This window comes from Apodemus sylvaticus, chromosome 6, assembly GCF_947179515.1.
Source record: "Apodemus sylvaticus chromosome 6, mApoSyl1.1, whole genome shotgun sequence".
NCBI classification, from domain to species: domain Eukaryota; kingdom Metazoa; phylum Chordata; class Mammalia; order Rodentia; family Muridae; genus Apodemus; species Apodemus sylvaticus.
Genome location: NC_067477.1, coordinates 86,477,921 through 86,497,727, shown reverse-complemented (window position 1 = coordinate 86,497,727; position 19,807 = coordinate 86,477,921). Strand labels below are relative to the sequence as shown.

The 19,807-nt window shown below is 35.5% G+C and overlaps 1 protein-coding gene across 1 annotated transcript in view; it reads left to right on the top strand.

Annotated features, from left to right (window-relative positions):
• Nucleotides 1-19,807, top strand: part of Agmo (alkylglycerol monooxygenase) — a 401,155-nt gene that overhangs the window by 1,141 nt on the left and 380,207 nt on the right. The window contains exons 2-3 of the mRNA XM_052185926.1: nt 613-743; nt 8,985-9,136. Of these exons, the coding sequence (XP_052041886.1) occupies nt 613-743; nt 8,985-9,136 (283 nt within the window). The remainder of the gene's footprint in view (nt 1-612; nt 744-8,984; nt 9,137-19,807) is intronic.

Genomic DNA, 19,807 nt, shown 5'->3' with positions numbered 1-19,807 from the left:
TTATTACATTATTATTTAGATTATAGCATTAAACCTAATCATTGATTTATAGTTGAATACTCATTATTATAAAACTACAAAAATCAAAGCTGAAAGAATGAAACTTTCATGCTGATACAATCTTAGGAAATGACCTTACTTGCAAAGAGTGTCAGAAGTTGTTTCTACCTCTTTCATGTTATATTCAGCAGTAGTTCTAGACTGTCTAGTTTTAAAAACATTATTTGAAGGTATTTTAAAGAGGTTCTCCTAGAGTGACTCTGACTTGTTTGGGTCAAAATATAGGTTCTTACATACTTAACTAATTTTAAATATATTTTCTTGAACTTGGAACATCTCATTCCTAATTTTACTTATGTGCTTGGCATAATAGTAAAATTCATACTTATACTTTTATTTCATTTACAAATTGCATGGTATGTTTTGAACATCTTAAGAGTAAGCTTAAAATACATAAATTTTCTTGCTCATTGGCTTGGAAATAACCCAGTAATGTAAATGTAGGTACCCTGCAAAGGTGTACCCTTCCCAGATATCAGAATACTGATCAGAAAATTTGGAGGACTTCATATGGAGCAGAGTAGCATCTCTTTTATGTAATCTCCTTTCTAGGCAACTCCATTCTTCATCTTCTTGATTCTACTTGAACTGATCATCAGCTGGATTCTCAAAGGGAAACCATCAGGTCGCTTGGATGATAGTCTCACCTCCATGTCAGCTGGCGTTGTGTCTCGGCTTCCCAGGTGAGTCCCATAGTATAGAACAGAAAATAAATCCAAGTCTTTCCCAGTATAAAGCAAAGGAACTCCAAGTGGATATTTTATGTATTTCCCTATAAATTAGCTTCCTTTTTTTCAGCACTGACTTTTCACTTTTAGTTTTTAATAGAGAATGCTCAACACCCTTAGTTTAACTTCTGAGTTTCCCTGGTAGCTTCTTATAAATATATATTTTAGCTAAAGTGACTATTTCACCTGCCTTACAGGAGACCTGCTATATGAGTTTTTTGTACAGGTCCCTCCCTGAAATTAGGGTTTGTTCCAGCCAAATTTCCACAAATATCTCTCTAGGACGCAGAAAATTCTCAATGTGTGACATATGAAAAATTACCATTAGTACCCAAATATTTATATCTTAGGGACCAGGAGGAAGACAATCCCTACTTCTGCATTTCCTTGGATTTGAAGTAAAATTCTGTGAAGATAAGGTTTAATTTCTTCTTTTTTGTCTATCCTTTGTCATCATTACCTGTCATGGCACATCTCTGAGGTACTCTCTTGTAGAAGAGGAAAACAATCAATGCCGCTGCCTCCAGTTCCTTTGTAGGTCTATGAATAGGTATACTGTCAGGCAAGCTCATCTGTTTCCTAAGACTGAGTTGAGCACCTTTAGTCCATGCCTTGACTCTTGTGCTTTCTCCAGACACATAAAAATCTAGGTAGGGTTGAAAGTTCTTCTCTTTGTGTCAGCAACCACCAACTTGCATGGGCCCTGAAATCAAGAGTTTTGTATATGTCAGAGTTTTAGTTCATACTCCAGGAATGATGCCTGGTACAAAATAAATGCTAAAATAATATTTTTATATGTCATTTTAATGATAAAACTGGACAAATATAGGTCAATCAAACAGTAAATGACCTATGTTCTAAGGTAAATTGAGTGGTATGGGAGGAAAGCCCACCAGGCAGACAGAAGGAATGTTCAGTGTATCAGGATTAACCAAAGAAACAGAGCCAAGAGAAATGTCCCCCAGGGAGCTGAGCTTGAGCTGGGGAAGAGCATGCTCATTACAGGTCTCCCAACCCTGCTTCTTTTACTGTGTGTGGAGCTTCACTTCTGAGTAGAGCTCATCACTTTGGAATGTTTCTTGGAACCATACAGTGGGAAATCAAGGCGGACTGAAAAAATGACATTTAACATGAAATATATCCGAGAGAAAGTACATTAGCCTGGTATAAATCATAACATGTATGTGTAGAAAATAAAGCTTAAAAATACATGTCAACGTGTTACTTCCAGTAAATTGGGTCATTAGGTTTATAGTCATAAAATAATGAGCTGCATAACCACAGATGTGGCTGCATTCCACAGTCAGAATCAGTAGAAGGTAATTCCTCTGAATAAGACCCAGATTGCCTAAAATAACAATTCAGTTTATCGATCAATTCTTCTATCATGTGGCTTCGTGTGTCAGAAATGAACATGAGCTCCCACTCCGTATGTATGTATGTATGCATGTATGTATGTATGTATGTGTATATATATGTGTGTGTGTATGTATATATATAATATGCATAAATTCTCAGGTATGAAGATTTAGATATAGATTTCTTTATTGAAAATAATACAGTTGCTTTCTCTAGCTCATTTTGAGAATGTAACATACTAAGAGTTCTTGGAATTCAGCTGAGTTTTCAGCTGTGAAAAATTATTTAATAACTAGGAAGTTCGGTATATGCAGGTGCAATTATGGGTCATGAATTTTATTGACTTGGAATAGAACATTTTATGCTTATTGTTTTGTTTTTCAAGAATTTTGAGAGATATCCCATTGAATTAATCTTTCATGTTTGGCTATCTTTGAAACTTTTAAAGTCTGATTTGGCTGTAAGTAAAGCTACATTATCTCCTTCTACCATTTAACTCTTGGACATAATCACTTTCTTACAGCATTTCTTCTCAGAAACATAACTTACAAGGCTACTAAGTTAGAATGAAAAGGCAAAAGTCCAAGTATACTTCTTTACAAAATCATACCTCAAAAATAGAGACACATGTGCACACACATATACACATGTTTACACTTGATACGGGATAACAAGGAAATGCTGGTGAGTAGTGAGAATGGTTTCCTGTGAGGCAAGAGCAGGGAAGGAGGGCAGGGGAGAGAGATGATAGGATGATAGGATGATAGATAGATAGATAGATAGATAAATAGATAGATAGATAGATAGATAGATAGATAGATAGATAGATAGATAGATAGATGGATAGATGGATAGATGGATGAATGGATGGATGGATGGATAGATGGATAGATAGATAGATAGATAGATAGATAGATAGATAGATAGATAGATAGATGGATATATATATATATATATAAGCAAATAGTCAAAACATCTACACAAGTCAGTTCTTCAGGGAATAAAAGGTAAAATTCCTCTCAAAACTCTTCAGAAATATCTAAATCTGGTTCTCTTTGAAGGAAGGTACAATGTTATTACATTGTACAGTATTCTCTGCAGCTATATTTTTATTTAGAATAGAAAATTGGTTTTTTATTCTTTGCAGGTATTAAAAAGAGTCCTAAATTATAAAACAATGGCAATGAAAACAAGTTTTTGAGTTTTTCTTTGTTAATTTTGTTATTAGGTATATTCTTTATTTACATTTCAAATGTTGTCCCTTTTCCTGGTTCCACCCTTCCCCCCGAAAATCCCATAATCCATCTCCCTTTCCCCAGTCAACCCTCTCCCACTTCCCTGTCCTGGTATTCCTCTACACTGTGGCATCAAGTCTTTGCAGAACCAAGGGCCTCTCCTCCCTTTGGTGTTTAACAAGACCATCCTGTGCTGCCAATGTGTCTGGAGCCATGGGTAATTCCATGTGTTGATGGTTTTTTTCCCTGGGAGCTCTGGGAGTACGGGTGACTCATACTGTTGTTACTCCTGTGGTGCTGCAAACCCCTTCAGCTCCTTGGGTCCTTTCTCTAGTTCCCCCATTGGGGCTGGCTGACCAGAGCCTGATATAACTATCACCTGGGAAGCTCTCCTAGTGCATGACAAATATAGAGGGGTACACTCTCAGTTTCTGAGTCTTCAATGTAGTTTTTCTGAAACATCCCAGCAATGTAAAAACCTGTAGGTTATACTTGTATGTATTTTCCTTTATGTCACTGTTTTTACACAAAAGTATAAAGAGAAAAGTAAAACCAATTCTCTAGACTAACTCAAGTCAGTTTCCTTACAGAAAATAAAAAAATAAAGGAAGAAAAAATTATCGAAAGATAACTTGACATCAACTTCCAGTAATATTTCACTTGTAGTTGTAGCATTCAATGAATCCTTGTGCAAATGATAAGCGGCTAAGAGTTAGAATAACACAGTGTGGGCCCTTGCCTCTCCAAGGAATGCAGTTCATTTTCTCTACTAGCAACAAGCACTTGCTTGTTGCTTGTTACCTCCTTAAAGTATGTAATTGCAAGAAAAATAGTACTATTAGTTAATATCCTATTAGTTAATCCACTACTGGAGAACTATGCCTCAGAAAATAATTCTAAATGGCTTCTAACAAAGTAAGAGAAGATGATGAACACCACTTTTCCCGTTCTGTACCCTTGCAATAGAAATGCAAGGATGCAATAGAAAGTCTGTCCACAGACTTTAAGAAAAATAATTTTATTTGACTACCCCAATGTCATGATTGTGTGCAATTTGAAGTCTCTGTAAAATACAGTAATAGCTTCCTTCCTGTTTCCACAGGAATGATATGTGCTATACCTTTAAGACCTTTATGCATTGGAAAATATTAACCATAGACAGGACATTTTTACAAGCCTGTTGGGCAGGGCTTTATACATAATAAAAGTCCATCTGCCTCACACCAGATTCTGGGATGTCCTGAATTTATTTGCTCTTTTGAAACACAGTAGGCAGCCTTCTAACAAGAATCCAGAACTGGAGTTGTAAGAGGATTTTTCTACTGATCATAACTAACAAGAAATATCTTACAGATAAATTGCTTTTCTGCCAATTATGTGCATATAAATATATGTAAATTAAACTTTGTTCAATGAAATGTGTGGCAAATCCATTTTTAAAAAGCACAATTTGCAAAATATTGCATTGCTGACTTACAAGTTAGTGAAGGGGAACCCCACTCCCCCCTCTGCTTGCTGAAGCCGAATCGAATTTCCAATCCTCCATCAGAAACTCAGGATCTCAATTTGTTACTTCCTCCCAGAGTTACTGTTTCCATAAACTGCATGTTCCCCAGAGAAGCTCTCTTCCTGATAAAAATATCTACAGATTGTTTGTTGCTTAGGGCTTCATTTATTCTGTTGAAAGAGCAGGTTATAAGTCAAATTGTGCTGGGTTTAGGAGATAATTTAAGTAGGTAGACTTTCAAATAAGTTGAGGACACTGCTCTTTACACTGATGGGTCATGGCCAGCTTTTCCTATGGTTTCATAATGCTCAAGCATACGTATGCAGAATTTTACTGGCTATGCCTTCAGTGGAATTTTCCATTCCTGACCAAAACAGTTCAGTTTAAAAAAAATTAAAAGGAGGAAATTAAACTTTGTTGAAACATTTTCAAGTCCTTAGGGTGGGGCTGTAGAATAAAGAAAATTTGTAACTGCTATGACATTACTTCTTTTTTTTTTACTGAGTACCATTCCATGGGTTCCCAGGAAGGGTTTGCACACTTGTTTGCACAGTTACATATTTTCTTGTAAAGAATATAACAAATACATTGATGGCTTAATGGTTGTTTTAAAGAAATGAGGTGATAGCTCTATAAATGTAGTACAATTTTACAGTAAGAAGTAGCAAAATGGTTGTGTCTGTTTATAGAAAGTAGAAGTTGAATCATTTTTCTTCTTGTTGCTGAGATATTGAAATGGCAATATTACACTAGATGGAGCAAAAGTGGCAGGAGCTCCTCAGACAAAAAGCTCAAGTTTTGGGGTGACTTACCAAAGGTTTGTAAAGAAATAGTTAATTTCTGGGAAAAATACATCTATCACTCAAATATATTTAAGTAAAAATATTGTATATATATATATATTTATTTAAATGTGTGTGTGTATGTGTGAGTATGCATGCATGCATGCATGTGTACATGCACATGAATGTATATGCTGGTGGGCCACAGTGTACCTGTAGGGGTTATAAGACAACTTATATGAGTTCCTTCACTTTTTCCATCCTGGACCAAATTTTATCATGTATTCCTTGCCTTAGAAAGTCACTGTCTTAGGAGAGTTCATGAAAAAATTTGAGTTGTAAAGAAAGTTTTTGTTCAGAAAGATCACCCTATGCCACAGGTCCTAATGTCTCTTGGTACTCAGATAATTTTCTTTATCTCATATCCGTATTCCGTGTGAAAAGGATGAATATATTTAAGTAAGACCCTGTGTTTCTTATCATTTCATCTCCCATGATCGAGTGAGGCCCTTAAATCTATATATACAAATTTGTATGTCTGTTCCCACTAAATGGGGTTTAGAAAGATCAAGTTAAAATTCCAGAATGCAGAGGCATACACTAAGTTGTTAGGGACGGGAACAGAGGAACTGGAAACAGAAAGAGGAAGGAGCTTTGGATTATGATTCTGGGACTGTGGGGAACGGTTTTGCAATGTAGGTGGTATTTCCTGCTACCAAGGGCTTTCCACAATCTGATAATCATTTCTGAGCTGTATCTCCTGGGCAAATTGTTTCAGTGGTGGGCATGGAGTGCCTGTTCTTTCACATGTATAATGGAACAGGATCATGTTCATCTTGTGGATAGAAAGCAGCAAATACCAAATACAACTACTATAGCATTACCACTCTGTTTGCCTTGAAGAAAAGTTAGCCTCTTGCTCAAGTGAGAAATCAGGAAAGGGCTGCCAGTATGTATCAGGCATATTTTAGCTCGATTTGTGTCAACCCTAATAAGTTATTTGATGGAGTGATACATTAGATGTTTGTTCAGAACCCGACACCTGTACAGGAAATAAGCACCACTTGATTTCAGCCTGCAGGCTTTCTTCGTTTCAGAAACCGAAGTTTTACAGAGGCCCTCTTTGATTGAGGTCTTGGCATCTTATTCTTGTTTTACTTGTCCCTGACAAGGAAGTCAGGAAAAACTTTAAGAAGATCAGGTGATTTTGGTCCATGTTCAACAATATGCCCTTGGGCCCTCTGCTGTCCCTGAGACTGAAAGAGCTCCCAATATGAATTTATCAAATGACTGATATGTATGTAGAGAAGTCTAAATTGATAAAATGTACCAAGGTTTATCTAACATTCTTTAGAGTATGATAAGCATTTTTTGAACTTTCTTGTCTTTAATATTTTTGTTTCTAATTGCTTTAAGCACTGATTAGCAACTTGGGACACATATGACCACCAGAAAACATTTGACAGTGTCTGGAGACATATTTGGTTATCACAGCTGATACAGGGAGTGGTGCTGTTGGATTGAAAAAGAAGAAGGGTGTTTTTCTACAGTTTTATTGGATGTAGAAAATCTTTCCTGACAAAGAGTCATCTGGCCCAATGTGGCAGCAACTTCATGGTTAAAATCTCTCTGTTAGACAAGTTCATAAAACAAAACAAACAAAACAATCTTACTTTGTTCATATCTTTGACCTAAAAGGAAATCTTATACAATTGTTTTAAAATTTTATATATATTTTAAGGTTTGTTCAGAAACAGTCTCCTACAAAAGGAGGAATCATTGTGCTTAAATTTCAAAAGCAGAATTATTGAGATGCTCTGGTCTAAATACGCCACTTACTGCCCAAGATGGCCATCTTTCAAACAAATGTGTCTTAAACCCTCTTAAAACTTACCCTTGACAAATGTTTAGAAGGAAGGTTCTGTACTTCCAATTATTCATGTTTCTGAAATACTGTAGGAATCCCTGGATCCATGGCATCTAGCCCAATGTGGAACTACATATGCATCTGAAGATATACTAGAATGATTTGGATTGATAAATGATTCACAATTTTATGTCAGATATAGACTAAGAAGCAAACTTAATCAAATATCTAAAAGTATTAAATAATTTTTGAATATGATCTTTATCACAGATAATTCAAAATAAAATATACTACATAAAATCAAGTAAATATTTATGGTTTTGAATTTTGAAATAAAATTTATAGGCCATGGTAAAATAGGAATATGGAGTTTAGTGTATTGATTTTTCACAAATTTTTTTTATTTTCTTTTTTATTTATGTATATGTGTGTGTTTACATGCTTATAACATAAATGTCTGTATGGCGCCTGCAGAGAAGGCTAAATCATAGTTAATGAGCAAACTGAGGCCTGCAGAGGCCGGAAGAGGGTGTGAGATTGTCAGAAGCTGGAATATTACAGGAGGTTGTAAGTCACTTAATGTAAGTGCTATGAACTGAGTTTAATTCCTCCACAAGAACACTAAGTGTTCTGAACTGAACAATCTTCTCTAGCGCTGTTTCCAATTTCTCTAGCTCTGTTTCTTTGTTTCTTTCTTTGTTTCTTTCTTTGTTTTTTTCTTTTTTTCTTTCTTTCTTTCTCTTTTTTTTAAAAAAATTGTTCATTTTGAGTAGATTTATATAACTCATTTCTGGTAGAAAACTATTTCCTACTTTTCTAAAATCCCTACCTTATGCTTTTCCTATGTGTGTGCCTAGATAGGTGTGTCCTAAAGTGTAACACCACAGTACCAGTATAGTATGTGCAAGAGGGATAAGAAATGAGGGTGTGGAGGAGAGAGCAGAAGGAGTCACTTTTGGTTAATACACACTTTATGAATCATCCTATTTAATGACAACAAGTTGTTCTCAGGCTCCTTAGGAAACATTCCATGTATAGTTTTCAACCTTTCAGTCTTCAATTATAAGCCGTCCTTGCTGTGTTCTTCATTACAATTGAAAATGACAATAACAGGAATTAAGGAGCAGTTTTGTAAGATTTATTATGTATGATATATTCCATAAAATCTGTTTTAGGAGACAGGGAAAAATATCCCAAGTTCCATGAAGTTTAGAGTACAAATAACTGATATCCAGATGCCTATCAAATGAAAAAAATAAAAACCACCAGGGGAACAGTTGATGCTGTAATAAGGAGACCAGACAGGTCAGGAAGAAGCACAGTGGAATGGTGACATGTGCCATTTTTATATATGAATATATTCATACTAAATATCACCTTCACTGTTTTATCATAATAGTGGATATACAAAGTGTTACAATCATCCTTGTGGAATTTATTTTCCAGTCTGTTCTTCAGAAGCCTTGAAGTGACCAGTTATATTTATATCTGGGAGAACTACAGACTTTTTGAATTGCCTTGGGATTCTCCATGGACGTGGTATTTAACTTTCTTAGGAGTTGACTTTGGCTACTACTGGTTCCACCGCATGGCTCATGGTGAGTTACAAATGATGCATTTTGTCAATGATAATGAAGTTAATACAAGAGAAACACTTGTTAAATATTTATGGAATGAGAAACAAATTGATAAAATAACACACCATATAGTATGTAAAATGCTAATGAAGATTTACTTTGAAATTTCAGCACAAACAAAATGAAACCATTATAAATAAAATTATTGCCGATATATTTTTCTCATGATTAAAATTATATTCCTCTTACAAAATGATCACTTTAGCATTGTTTTTAATGGGTTTTCATCTATTGTTAAACTGTAGGCAATTATATATATCAAACTTCACATCCCAATCATCACAGGTCATTCTTAAGAATTCTGAAGCAGCATAAAGTTCTAGGGAAACATCTGCCATCATAGTCAGCATGATTCAATTTCTTGGCATTGCTTCCACATTACAAATGAAAATGCAATCAGCTAAGCATCGACCATACTGCACTTGAGTATTCCCATAGTTTCCCAAGATTTCTCATCTCATACAAACCTTCTCTCTGAGCTGGTTCACTGAATTTGCATTAGGGATTCATAAATGTACCTTCCAAAGAAATGTTTTGTTATGAGACAAAGAAAGAAATGGAAAATTTGGAAATGGTTGGGTCTGTACTTCTGTAGAGATGGGAGAGCCTTGTGCACTATGGAGTAAACAGCATTTGTAGGATCTGAGGAACAATGAGACATGCCAAAATTATGAAGCCAAGTGCAGAAAGATGAAATACTGGCTAGTGAGATGCACCAGCAAAGATTTCAGAGTCTGTTTAGGTTGAGGGAGCAGTAAGAAAGGAAGGAAGGAAGGCAGGCAGGAAGGACAGAAAAGAAAGAACCTGGATAATCTTAAACAGTCAGTAGGAAATGGAAAAAGTAGATGTGAGATTACGGTGAATAAGTGTGATGTGGAGCAGTTCAGTGGACCGTACATCCTTTCTTAGCAAAGATGATGGCAGGAGGATTGTGGCCAACTACTATGCTTACAGCTACTGAAGAAAATACAGTATATTTTATATATTTCCTATGTACACACAGAGATATATGTACATACATATGTATGTATATGAGCATTTCAAATTCATACATTTAACCAAAGTATGAGTGTTAATTCTTTGAAATAATTTGAAGTAAATATGCAAGCTAAAAATATTATATATATTGTGGGAAGAGCCAATGTCTTTGAAATAATTAGTCAGCCCCTGGCAACACTTCATTATTATAAATATAAGAGGATTCTCCAATATAAAACATGATTAAGGATAATAATGTGGTAAGCTATTTGTATTTTAATGCAAAGCACTAGTTTTCCTCATAGAATAAGTATACTGGTGATTTATCTCATATTTTGGGTAAGAAGCACTACTGTCAAAAGACGTTGAGTCCTGCAATTTAAGAAACCTTCTCTTATTTTTTTTTCCGAGACAGGGTTTCTCTGTGTAGCCCTGGCTGTCCTGGAACTCACTCTGTAGTCCAGGGTGGCCTCGAACTCAGAAATCCGCCTGCCTCTGCCTCCCAAGTGTTTCGATTAAGGACGTGCATCACCACCGCCCAGTTTAAGAAACCTGCTATCACACAGTTCTATATATATGTTTTAGTTTGTGAAATCTGCAAAATTACTTGGTCTATGTAGTTGAAGAAACCCAAAATATTACCAAATAAAAATATTAAAATATATTTCTTGTAAATAACCTTAATTAAGAGTGATAAAATTTCCAAAAAATCATTAAAATTTGAATCAAGGCACTTGAAAATATGCTTCATATTAGAAAAATTTGAACTGATTCCAGTAGATGAGGCAGGCATAAAATAAATTGAAAGTCTTCTGGAAACACAGTCAAACCCCTCAGGGTCTGGAACCTAATCACAAGTTCAAAGACTTGTGGTTTGTAATGGAAAGTAAGTAGGAAAAAATAAATTATATTGTTAAATATGTCAGCCCTCAATGTGATAGCTGATTTGAAAATTTACTCGCAACAGTAACAAAAAGTGTTAAGATAGTTTCTGGGGATCTAGAAATATACATCGATAAAAAAATCTTACAGGACAAAGACTTGTAATTCCAATCCAAATAATTATTTAGATTTATTTAACTGGAAAAGGATTCCAACAATTTAAAAATTGAAATGCCATCTTTTCATAAGGAAAGCAAAAGTTAAACGCTTACTGTGTAGTTATTTTCCTTTCACTATTTTCTATAATAGTGATATGGTAACACATTCCATGTCTGTTAGCATGTTATATATGAGGAAACAAACATTACATAAGTGGAATTTTGTTGCCATTTTCTTAGTAAGCCTAATGGATGCTGGTTCTCTGCTTTGCAAGGTTGCCCTTTCCATATCTCACATATGTGTAGCATTTTCTTCTGTTTAGAAGACTGTGATCTTTTAGACAAAATCTTTTATTTTCATTAATTTTCTCCATCTCTGTGTCAGAAAGCATAGTTGGAAATTCAGAGTGTTAAAATGGAATAATCCCTTAAATTAAAAGTATCTCTCTGCACGTCTCTACTCTGTTAGGTAATGGCGTCATGATTGTGCATTTTGTACTCCTGTATTCCAGTAGAACTGAAGAGGTAAAGATCCTTCGCTGGAGTTGTGGCTGGAACCCTGTGATCCCAGGGACACAGTCTTACATTTGATTGCAATATTCCTACCGGTTAAAAATGAAAAGTCAGGAAATGTCTTCATCACAATAAGAATCAGTAGAGAAATATCAAACACTGTAAAACACAGCCAAGAGAATCATCAGTTGGAGGTGTTTATTGAGGGAGGAGGGTAGAAACCAGGCATGCAGAGGACACACAGAGAAAGACTCTGAGTGGGTGCTTGGCAATCCAGACATACAGGCTCTTCTAGGGACTGGGATTTTAAAGTTTCTAAAGGATGTTCCTCTTTTAATTTGGGGTTTTGTCAGTTTAAAGAAATAAAGTAAGGTTTACTGGTCTCCTACTTTTATGTAACATGTCCTGATCAGGCTTTATACTTGTTGAATCAGTCCATCAGCCTTGGGACTGATGCTGGGAGACAAAGGTCTATAAGGCCTTTGCTTTAAGCTGTCAGGCTTAAGTAATAGTGCTTAACGTCAGGATGAGGAAGAAGCAGGACATCTCAGATTTTGGCTATGTTTACTACCTAGCTAAGCTGTCTACCAATTGCTAGTCACTCACTAACAGATGGGAGCCCAAGATGGAGAATATAAGAGCCTGTCTGGGCTTCATTAACACTTCTACGCCAGTCTAGGTAACATACCTATTTCAAAACAAGTGAAACTATATTACAGATTAGTATTTGCTGCTTGAAAGATGGGAATAAAGCTTCCATGGTGTTTGTAATTTATTATCTTATTGTGGGGGTGGTTATATGAATATGTATCTTATATCTGCAGAGAAGCCTGGTTTCGTTAGACCACATCTGCATTGGCCATTGTATGCTGACAAAAGGAAATTCTTTTTAGAAAGTTGTTTCTGAGCAAGGAACCCAGTCACTTTAGGTTATCTCCTTGTAGATTAATTTGCATTTCCTTAAGATGTAAGCCTGGATGGTAGGATTTTATCTCCAGGACCCTTTCTATCTCTATAACACAGTAATCTCTTTAACAATTATAGTTGTTTCCAACTTTTCCTGCCTGGATCTTTAAACTCACTTGCAGATCCTTCCTGGCCAACCCTTACAACTCTAAAATATCTTTCTATACAACATATATTTTTTTCTGACAATGTTGGCTTGAGTGACAGCAGTAAGCAGTAGCCATGTTACAGCCTGATAGATATTCTGTCTTGAGATATTTCTCTACCTCATAAATCAGTTCATTACTAGTGATTTCCACCTCAGTCAATTTTCAGAACATACAGAGAATGAAGTCCTAGAGCCTATGCTGAAGTATAATTCAGATGATCTCTGATACAGTTCTGGAAGAATGTGATTCTCTTCTGAAACATCATTATCTGAGCCTCTCACCTGGTGTCCTGACCTTCCCAGTCCCCATTGGAATGGCACACTAAGCCCTGCTTACAGCATAAGAATAAGGATTTTCTTGAGTTCTTTGTACATATTAGATATTAGGCCTTTATTGGATGTAAGATTGGTAAAGATCTTTTCCCAACTAAAACGGTTGCCATTTTGTCCTATTGACAGTGTCCTTTGCCTTACAAAAGCCTTTAAATTTTATGAAGTTCCATTTGTCAATTCTTTATCTTAGAGCATAAGCTATTGATGTTCTGTTCAGGAAATTTTCCCTTGTGACCATGTGCTTGAGGGTCTTTTCCCACTTTCTTTTACATTAGTTTCAATGTATCTGGTTTTATGTGGAGGTCCTTGATCCACTTGGACTTAAGCTTAGTACAAAGAGATAAGAATAGATCGATTTGGATTCTTCTACATGCTAACTACCAGTTAAATCAGCAGTTAGAATCGAGAGAACCAAATAACCCTATTAAAAATGGGGTTCAAACCTAAACAAAGAATTCTTAACTGAGGAATACAAAATGGCTGAGAAACACCTAAAGACATGTTCATCATCCTTAGTCATCAGGAAAATGCAAATCAAAACAACCCTGAGATTCTACCTCACACCATTCAGAATGGCTAAGTTAAAAAAAGTCAGGTTACAGTAGATGCTGGTGAGGATGTAGAAAAAGAGGAACACTCCTCTGTTGCTGGTGGGATTGCAAGCTGGTAAAACCACTCTGCAAATCAGTTTGGCTTTTCCTCAGGAAATTAGAAATAGTACTACTGGAGGACCCAGCTATACCACCCCTGGGCATATACCCAGAAATTGCCCCAACATGAAATAAGGACACATGTTCCACTATGTTCATAGCAGCCTTATTTATAATAGCCAGAAGCTGGAAAGAACCCAGATGTCCTTCAACAGAGGAATGGATGCAGAAAATGTGGTACATTTACACAATGATCTACTCAGCTATTAAAAACAATGAATTCATGAAATTTTAAGGCAAATGGATAGAACTAGAAAATATCATCCAGAGTGAGGTAATCCAGTCACAAAAGAACACACATGGTATGTACCCACTGATAAGTGGATATTAGCCTAGAAGCTCAGAATACCCAAGATATAATTCACAGACCACATAAAGTTCCAGAAGGAAGACCAAAGTGTGGATACTTTGGTACTTCTTAGAAGGGGTACAAAATACCCATGGGCGGAAATACAGAGGCAAAGTGTGGAGCAGAAACTGAAAGAAAGGCCTTCCAGAGACTGCCTCACCTGGGGATCCATCCCATATACAGTTACCAAACTCAGACACTATTGTGGATGCTAACAATTGCTAGCTGACAGGAGCCTGCTATAGCTGTCTACTGAGAGTCCTGCCAGTGCCTGACAAGTACAGAGGGGGATGTTCTCAGCCAACCATTGAACTGAGCATAGGGTCCCCAATGGAGGAGCTTGAGAAGGGACCCCAGGAGCTGAAGGCATTTGCAGCCCCATAGGAGGGACAACACTGTGAACCAATCAGTACTTTGAGAGCTTCCAGGGACTTAACCACCAACCAAAGAGTACACATGGAGGGACCCAAGGTTCCAGTCACATGGTAGCAGAGGATTGCCTGGTTGGACATCAATGGGAGGAGAGGCCCTTAAACCTGTGAAGTCTTCTTGCCCCAGTGTAGGGGAATGCCAGGTCAGGGAAGTGGGAGTGGGTGGGTTAGAGATTAGGGGAGGGAGGACGGGATAGATACTTTTTGGAGGGGAAACATGGAAGGAGGGTAACATTTGACATGTAAATAAAGAAAATATCTAAGAAAGAAGAAAAAAGAATGGGTATTTTCTAATGCTTCATTCCCATCTCTTTCACACTGCCTCCCTCCAACCAGTTTATCCCTGCAGCAGCCCAGCTCCTCAGTACCCACTCCTGTGTTCATTACTTTCCTTGTTAACGTGATGAAGTATTTGATATAAACTCAAGGAGGGAAAGATGTTTTTATTCCTCAAAGTTCAACAATATGTTCCACATTGTTTATAAGGCTTAGAAATCATTTTCTTGCTTTACAGTAGTCACTAAAGCATCCATACTTTCTTATATCCATTTTTTCTCATAATTAATAAGATCACTTATATAGGCCCTAATTTAGCTCATGACAAGGCACCTAAGGAAGCTTCTTCATCCACATATTCTAGATTGTTCTGCTATGGATCGTAGCTGCCAACAATCAACCATTTTAATGACAGAGAAAGCGCCAATCCATGTAGTGAACTCTAGAAATGAATTTTCCCCCTTACCCCAGAAATCCGATGTCTCTTGTAAGTTTGTTTCTCTTTTACTTGACTTCAGGTAAAATGACCACAAATTATCAAAAATTAACCATGTGTACTTCTGATTCTTTGCATTACAGAGTGTGGCAGGGTACACTATTCCAGCTATAAATTCTTATTTAGAGTGAATTTAGAAAATATGATGGCTTTCAATAGATTTGAAACTAATGATGTCAATTTCCCATGATGTAAAATTTATGTTGCAACTGTCACACACAGAATTTCATGAACCTATATTTCTTGTGCCTGCATAATGCATGTATTCTTTTTTCCTGTTTTGTAGATTTTTAAAACACACACACACACACACACATATGTATATATACATATATACATATACATATATATATATATACATACATATATGAATCTTTCTGGTCTCACTACATACTTATGGACAGCAGAAGCTTAACTGAATGTGCTTTTGGTTTATACTTACCTAATATGATGTCAGTCTCCTCTTAGATGTATACTACAATTATAGCATGATTTTCCTTATGAATTGTCTCCTTTCAAGTGCAAATTACATAATTTAAATTTTTTTCTTTATTAGTTCAAACCTACCCATGCTATATTGTTCTTACAATGTTTTGTGTTTAGGAGTCAGATATTTGAAAACATTGAAAAATTTGGGGGTAAAGTCTATTTTCATTTACATTGTTTTGCCTGCTTTCTTGGTTTATTATTCATTTGTTACAAATGCATTTCTAACTCACAGATAAAACTTCCTTTCAAGGATCTCCTGAAAATTACTTGAAAATAAGTTTTAAAAAGATTTTTCTTCTCTTATATTAACAGATAATTTAATTTTGTCTTTTAACCTCAAACACATTAGTATTCATTACAAAATTTAATGTTGTAGGGTAGGCATTTGTATGTAGATTGCATATAGAGTTATTTTTGCTTCTTCATATACTCAGATAGTGACAACAGAGATTCCAGAAACTGACTTTCAGTTCCAGCTCCGAGGTTTGAGGTGCTTGACACATTGCAGGAGGTACATGCTCTGTGATGTGCTTCTGCTGCTAGGGAAATGCACACAAAAAGCAGCCCTGACAGAGGCACAGATGTTAGTTGTTAAATCAACAGGGATCCCACTCTGTAAGTATGCTAGCACACTAGTGGGGACCATTCTCTTTCTTTAGAAGTATAGAGAAATTGTTGGGAAACCAGTCCTAGACAGTCTTTGATGATCTCCACCATGGTGATAATCTTGCATAAGAGCTGATTCTAAGAAAGAGAACTTCACAGGCAGCACACAGGCAAGGGAGGAGGAAAGGGAGACCGAAGAAGACAGCAGAGGTCTTTGAGACAAGGTGTTCTGTGATTATGGCTCAATCACATTTACAACAAAGATGTCAAATTTAAAAGTGTTTTTACAAATAAGCTGGCACAGATAGGAATGTAACTTCACATAATTCAGAAATGGCTATGTAGGCAAATTAGTTTGCTTATTAACTAAGTAAGTTTCATTAAGACACTGAGAAAAGGAGTAAATGTAAGTTTGTGAAGAAGAGACACTGATGATAAGAGTTGATGAGAATGGAGATAAATAAGGGCAGACTTGATATCACGTAAAGCAGGTCCATAGCTGAACAAGGAGTGCCTTGGGCAACAGCACATATTACTTTCATATTAACTATCTGACATGGTTTTAAGGTCTCTGTGCTATTTCGGTATGTATAAAATCTAGAAAATTTCACCATAAGGAATTTAGAGAAATCTGTATGATAAACTTCCCCAATGCTTGTCAGTACAGGGCAAACATTAACACATAAGTTGGAAATTTATTCAATCACTCCCGTGTTATATATTTAGTTCTATTTATATAGTTTCCTGTTTTTCATAATAAAGTAAAAAATGAATTTAAAATTAAATGTGAAATGTGAGGAAAATGGTTACCGGCAACAAGACGGCCTCTTTTACTTTTAAATCCTAAAGAATGGTTGATGGGTTCCAGTTCTTCCCTGTCAAGCATACTACCATGCAACTATTTGTTATTATGTTCAGAACAAAAACAATCCTGTATTTTATATATTGAAAATTTACTTTAGTAATGACAATTAGCTAACGTTAGTGAGTTCTTACTACAGTTTTTTCAGTGTTTCTCATACGCTTCATCTTACCAAGCTGAAGCCGAGTTAAGTCACTTGTTCACCTCTCAGAGCTGATGTACCAATGTCTGGGGATAAAATCCTCAGGCTGCTGCTTCCAGACAGAACTCAGGCTGCTGGGCCCAGATGTGTGGGAACATGAGCATTTCCTTAGGCTGAACGGAAGAATGTTAAAATCTTTTCTGAATGCAATTTATACTATTTCAACATGTATCTAGTATAATTTAGATAATTTTGATGCACACATTTAAATTCCCAGATATTTTTGTAGAACAGAATTTAAAATGTATTAATTCGTCTAAAATAATTTTTTCTATTGATAATTAAATATTAGAACAAATAAAATAATACTGTGTCTCTATACAGTCATGTATTCAGACTTTAGTCAGATGAAAGCTATACTATGATACTTGCCAACTGGTTGCTTTATGTGCTGGCTACATGGTATCATTGCCTATTAATCTTTTTAAATATTAATCCATGATCTGAAGCATCACCACTTAGATGGAAGCTCCTACAGTTAGGACCTGAACTTACTGATAATTTTTACTGTTTTAAAATAGCCAGTTATTCTAATGTATAAAAAAAACTAAATAATACTGAGTCATTATTGAGAATAGGAGTAGAAACATTTAGCTTTTGAGAGAATTAACAATTATGTCTATTTAAAATTATAGAGAGTTAACAGATACATAAAGAGATGCTTCTTAGAGTTATGCTATATCAAGGTGGATAGATAGATGCTGAGTTGATAGAGACTGGTTAAAGCATAGATAGGTAATAGGGAGATAGATAAATTTTAGATGATAGTTGTTTGTATAACTGCACAAACTTCTTAGTTGGTTAAAAATGTATCTAAACTCCCAGGTCCTACAAAAGGATTATCCAGTAATCAAACTTTTCTCAAAATAAAATCTTGTATCTAGTATATCAGTTAATATCAGCTTATTCTTTTACTACCTCAACTTATTCAACAATATTTTTATGAATAGTTTAATTGGATCAAATCAATGATAAATAATAGAACTACTTATTTTTATTCTGTTTATCTGTGAGTATGTAGGAATGCATACCACGTGTACACCTGGTACAATCATGGGCTAGAGTGGGGGTTGATCCTGTGGATCATGACTTGCAGTGGGTTGTGATCAACCATGCATGGCTGGGAACCAAAATTACACACTGCAAGAGCATCAAGTGCTCTTAACTGCTGAACAATTCTTCCAAAATTGGGTTTTTAGAAGGCCTAAATTGTTTGGTTTGGTTTTAAATTGCCTGTGTGTGTGTGTGTGTGTGTGTGTGTGTGTCTGTGTGTCTGTGTGTGTCTGTGTGTCTGTGTGTGTGTGTGTGTCTGTGTGTCTGTGTATGTCTGTGTGTGTGTGCACGTGTACATTTGTATGTGTATGTATGCATATTTACATGTGTTACAGTATGTATCTGGATGTCAAAGTACAACTTCTAGGAATCAATTCTTTTCTTCTATCATGTGGATCAATTGGACCTACTTTTATCCCCTGAACCCTCTCTTTAGCCCTTACCCACTTTTTAAACCTGGCATATCATGATTTTAGGAATACTATGCTTTAAAATAGTTTAAGAGATTCATCTATTCTTTCCCAGTCTTGCCTAATCTTCCCCTTTGTCTTAGATTCCTGGAAAATGTGTGTGATACTAAATTAGATATATACATTATTTTTGTCAAAAGATGCTTATAAGTTATGGCAAATCTTTCAAATCAGAATGTCCATAGGGTACTCTGATATGTAATATGTATATATGTATGTGTGTATCTTTGTGTGTGATTATATAACTTACATAGCAATAACTGATATATTTCTATATATTTTAATATTTATTGAATAAATGAAAGGCAAAGTTTTAGAAAAGTTGTTGCACATATGAATTGGTTCAAGAACACATACTACAGAAAATAAAATGTTCAAAAGACTATTAGAATATTCAGTGTTTTCTCAAAAACTTTTATTTTCTTTTATAAAAATGTTAATTATCATATATTTTGGAGTATGGCTAGCTCTCAATTCTATTGTGTGCATAACTTTAATATCCAGTTTTAAAAGAAGTTATTTTGCTCTAGGTCTCAAAATGATGGACCAAACAGAATCAGTGTTCTTTCAGCAAATATTAACCAGCGTTTTTCTGTCACTTGAATACACAGGGCTGTAACATATGTATGAATATGTATATATCCATATACATATGTATGAATATATACATATTTATACATAATGTTATTGATAGCATAACATATGTTAAA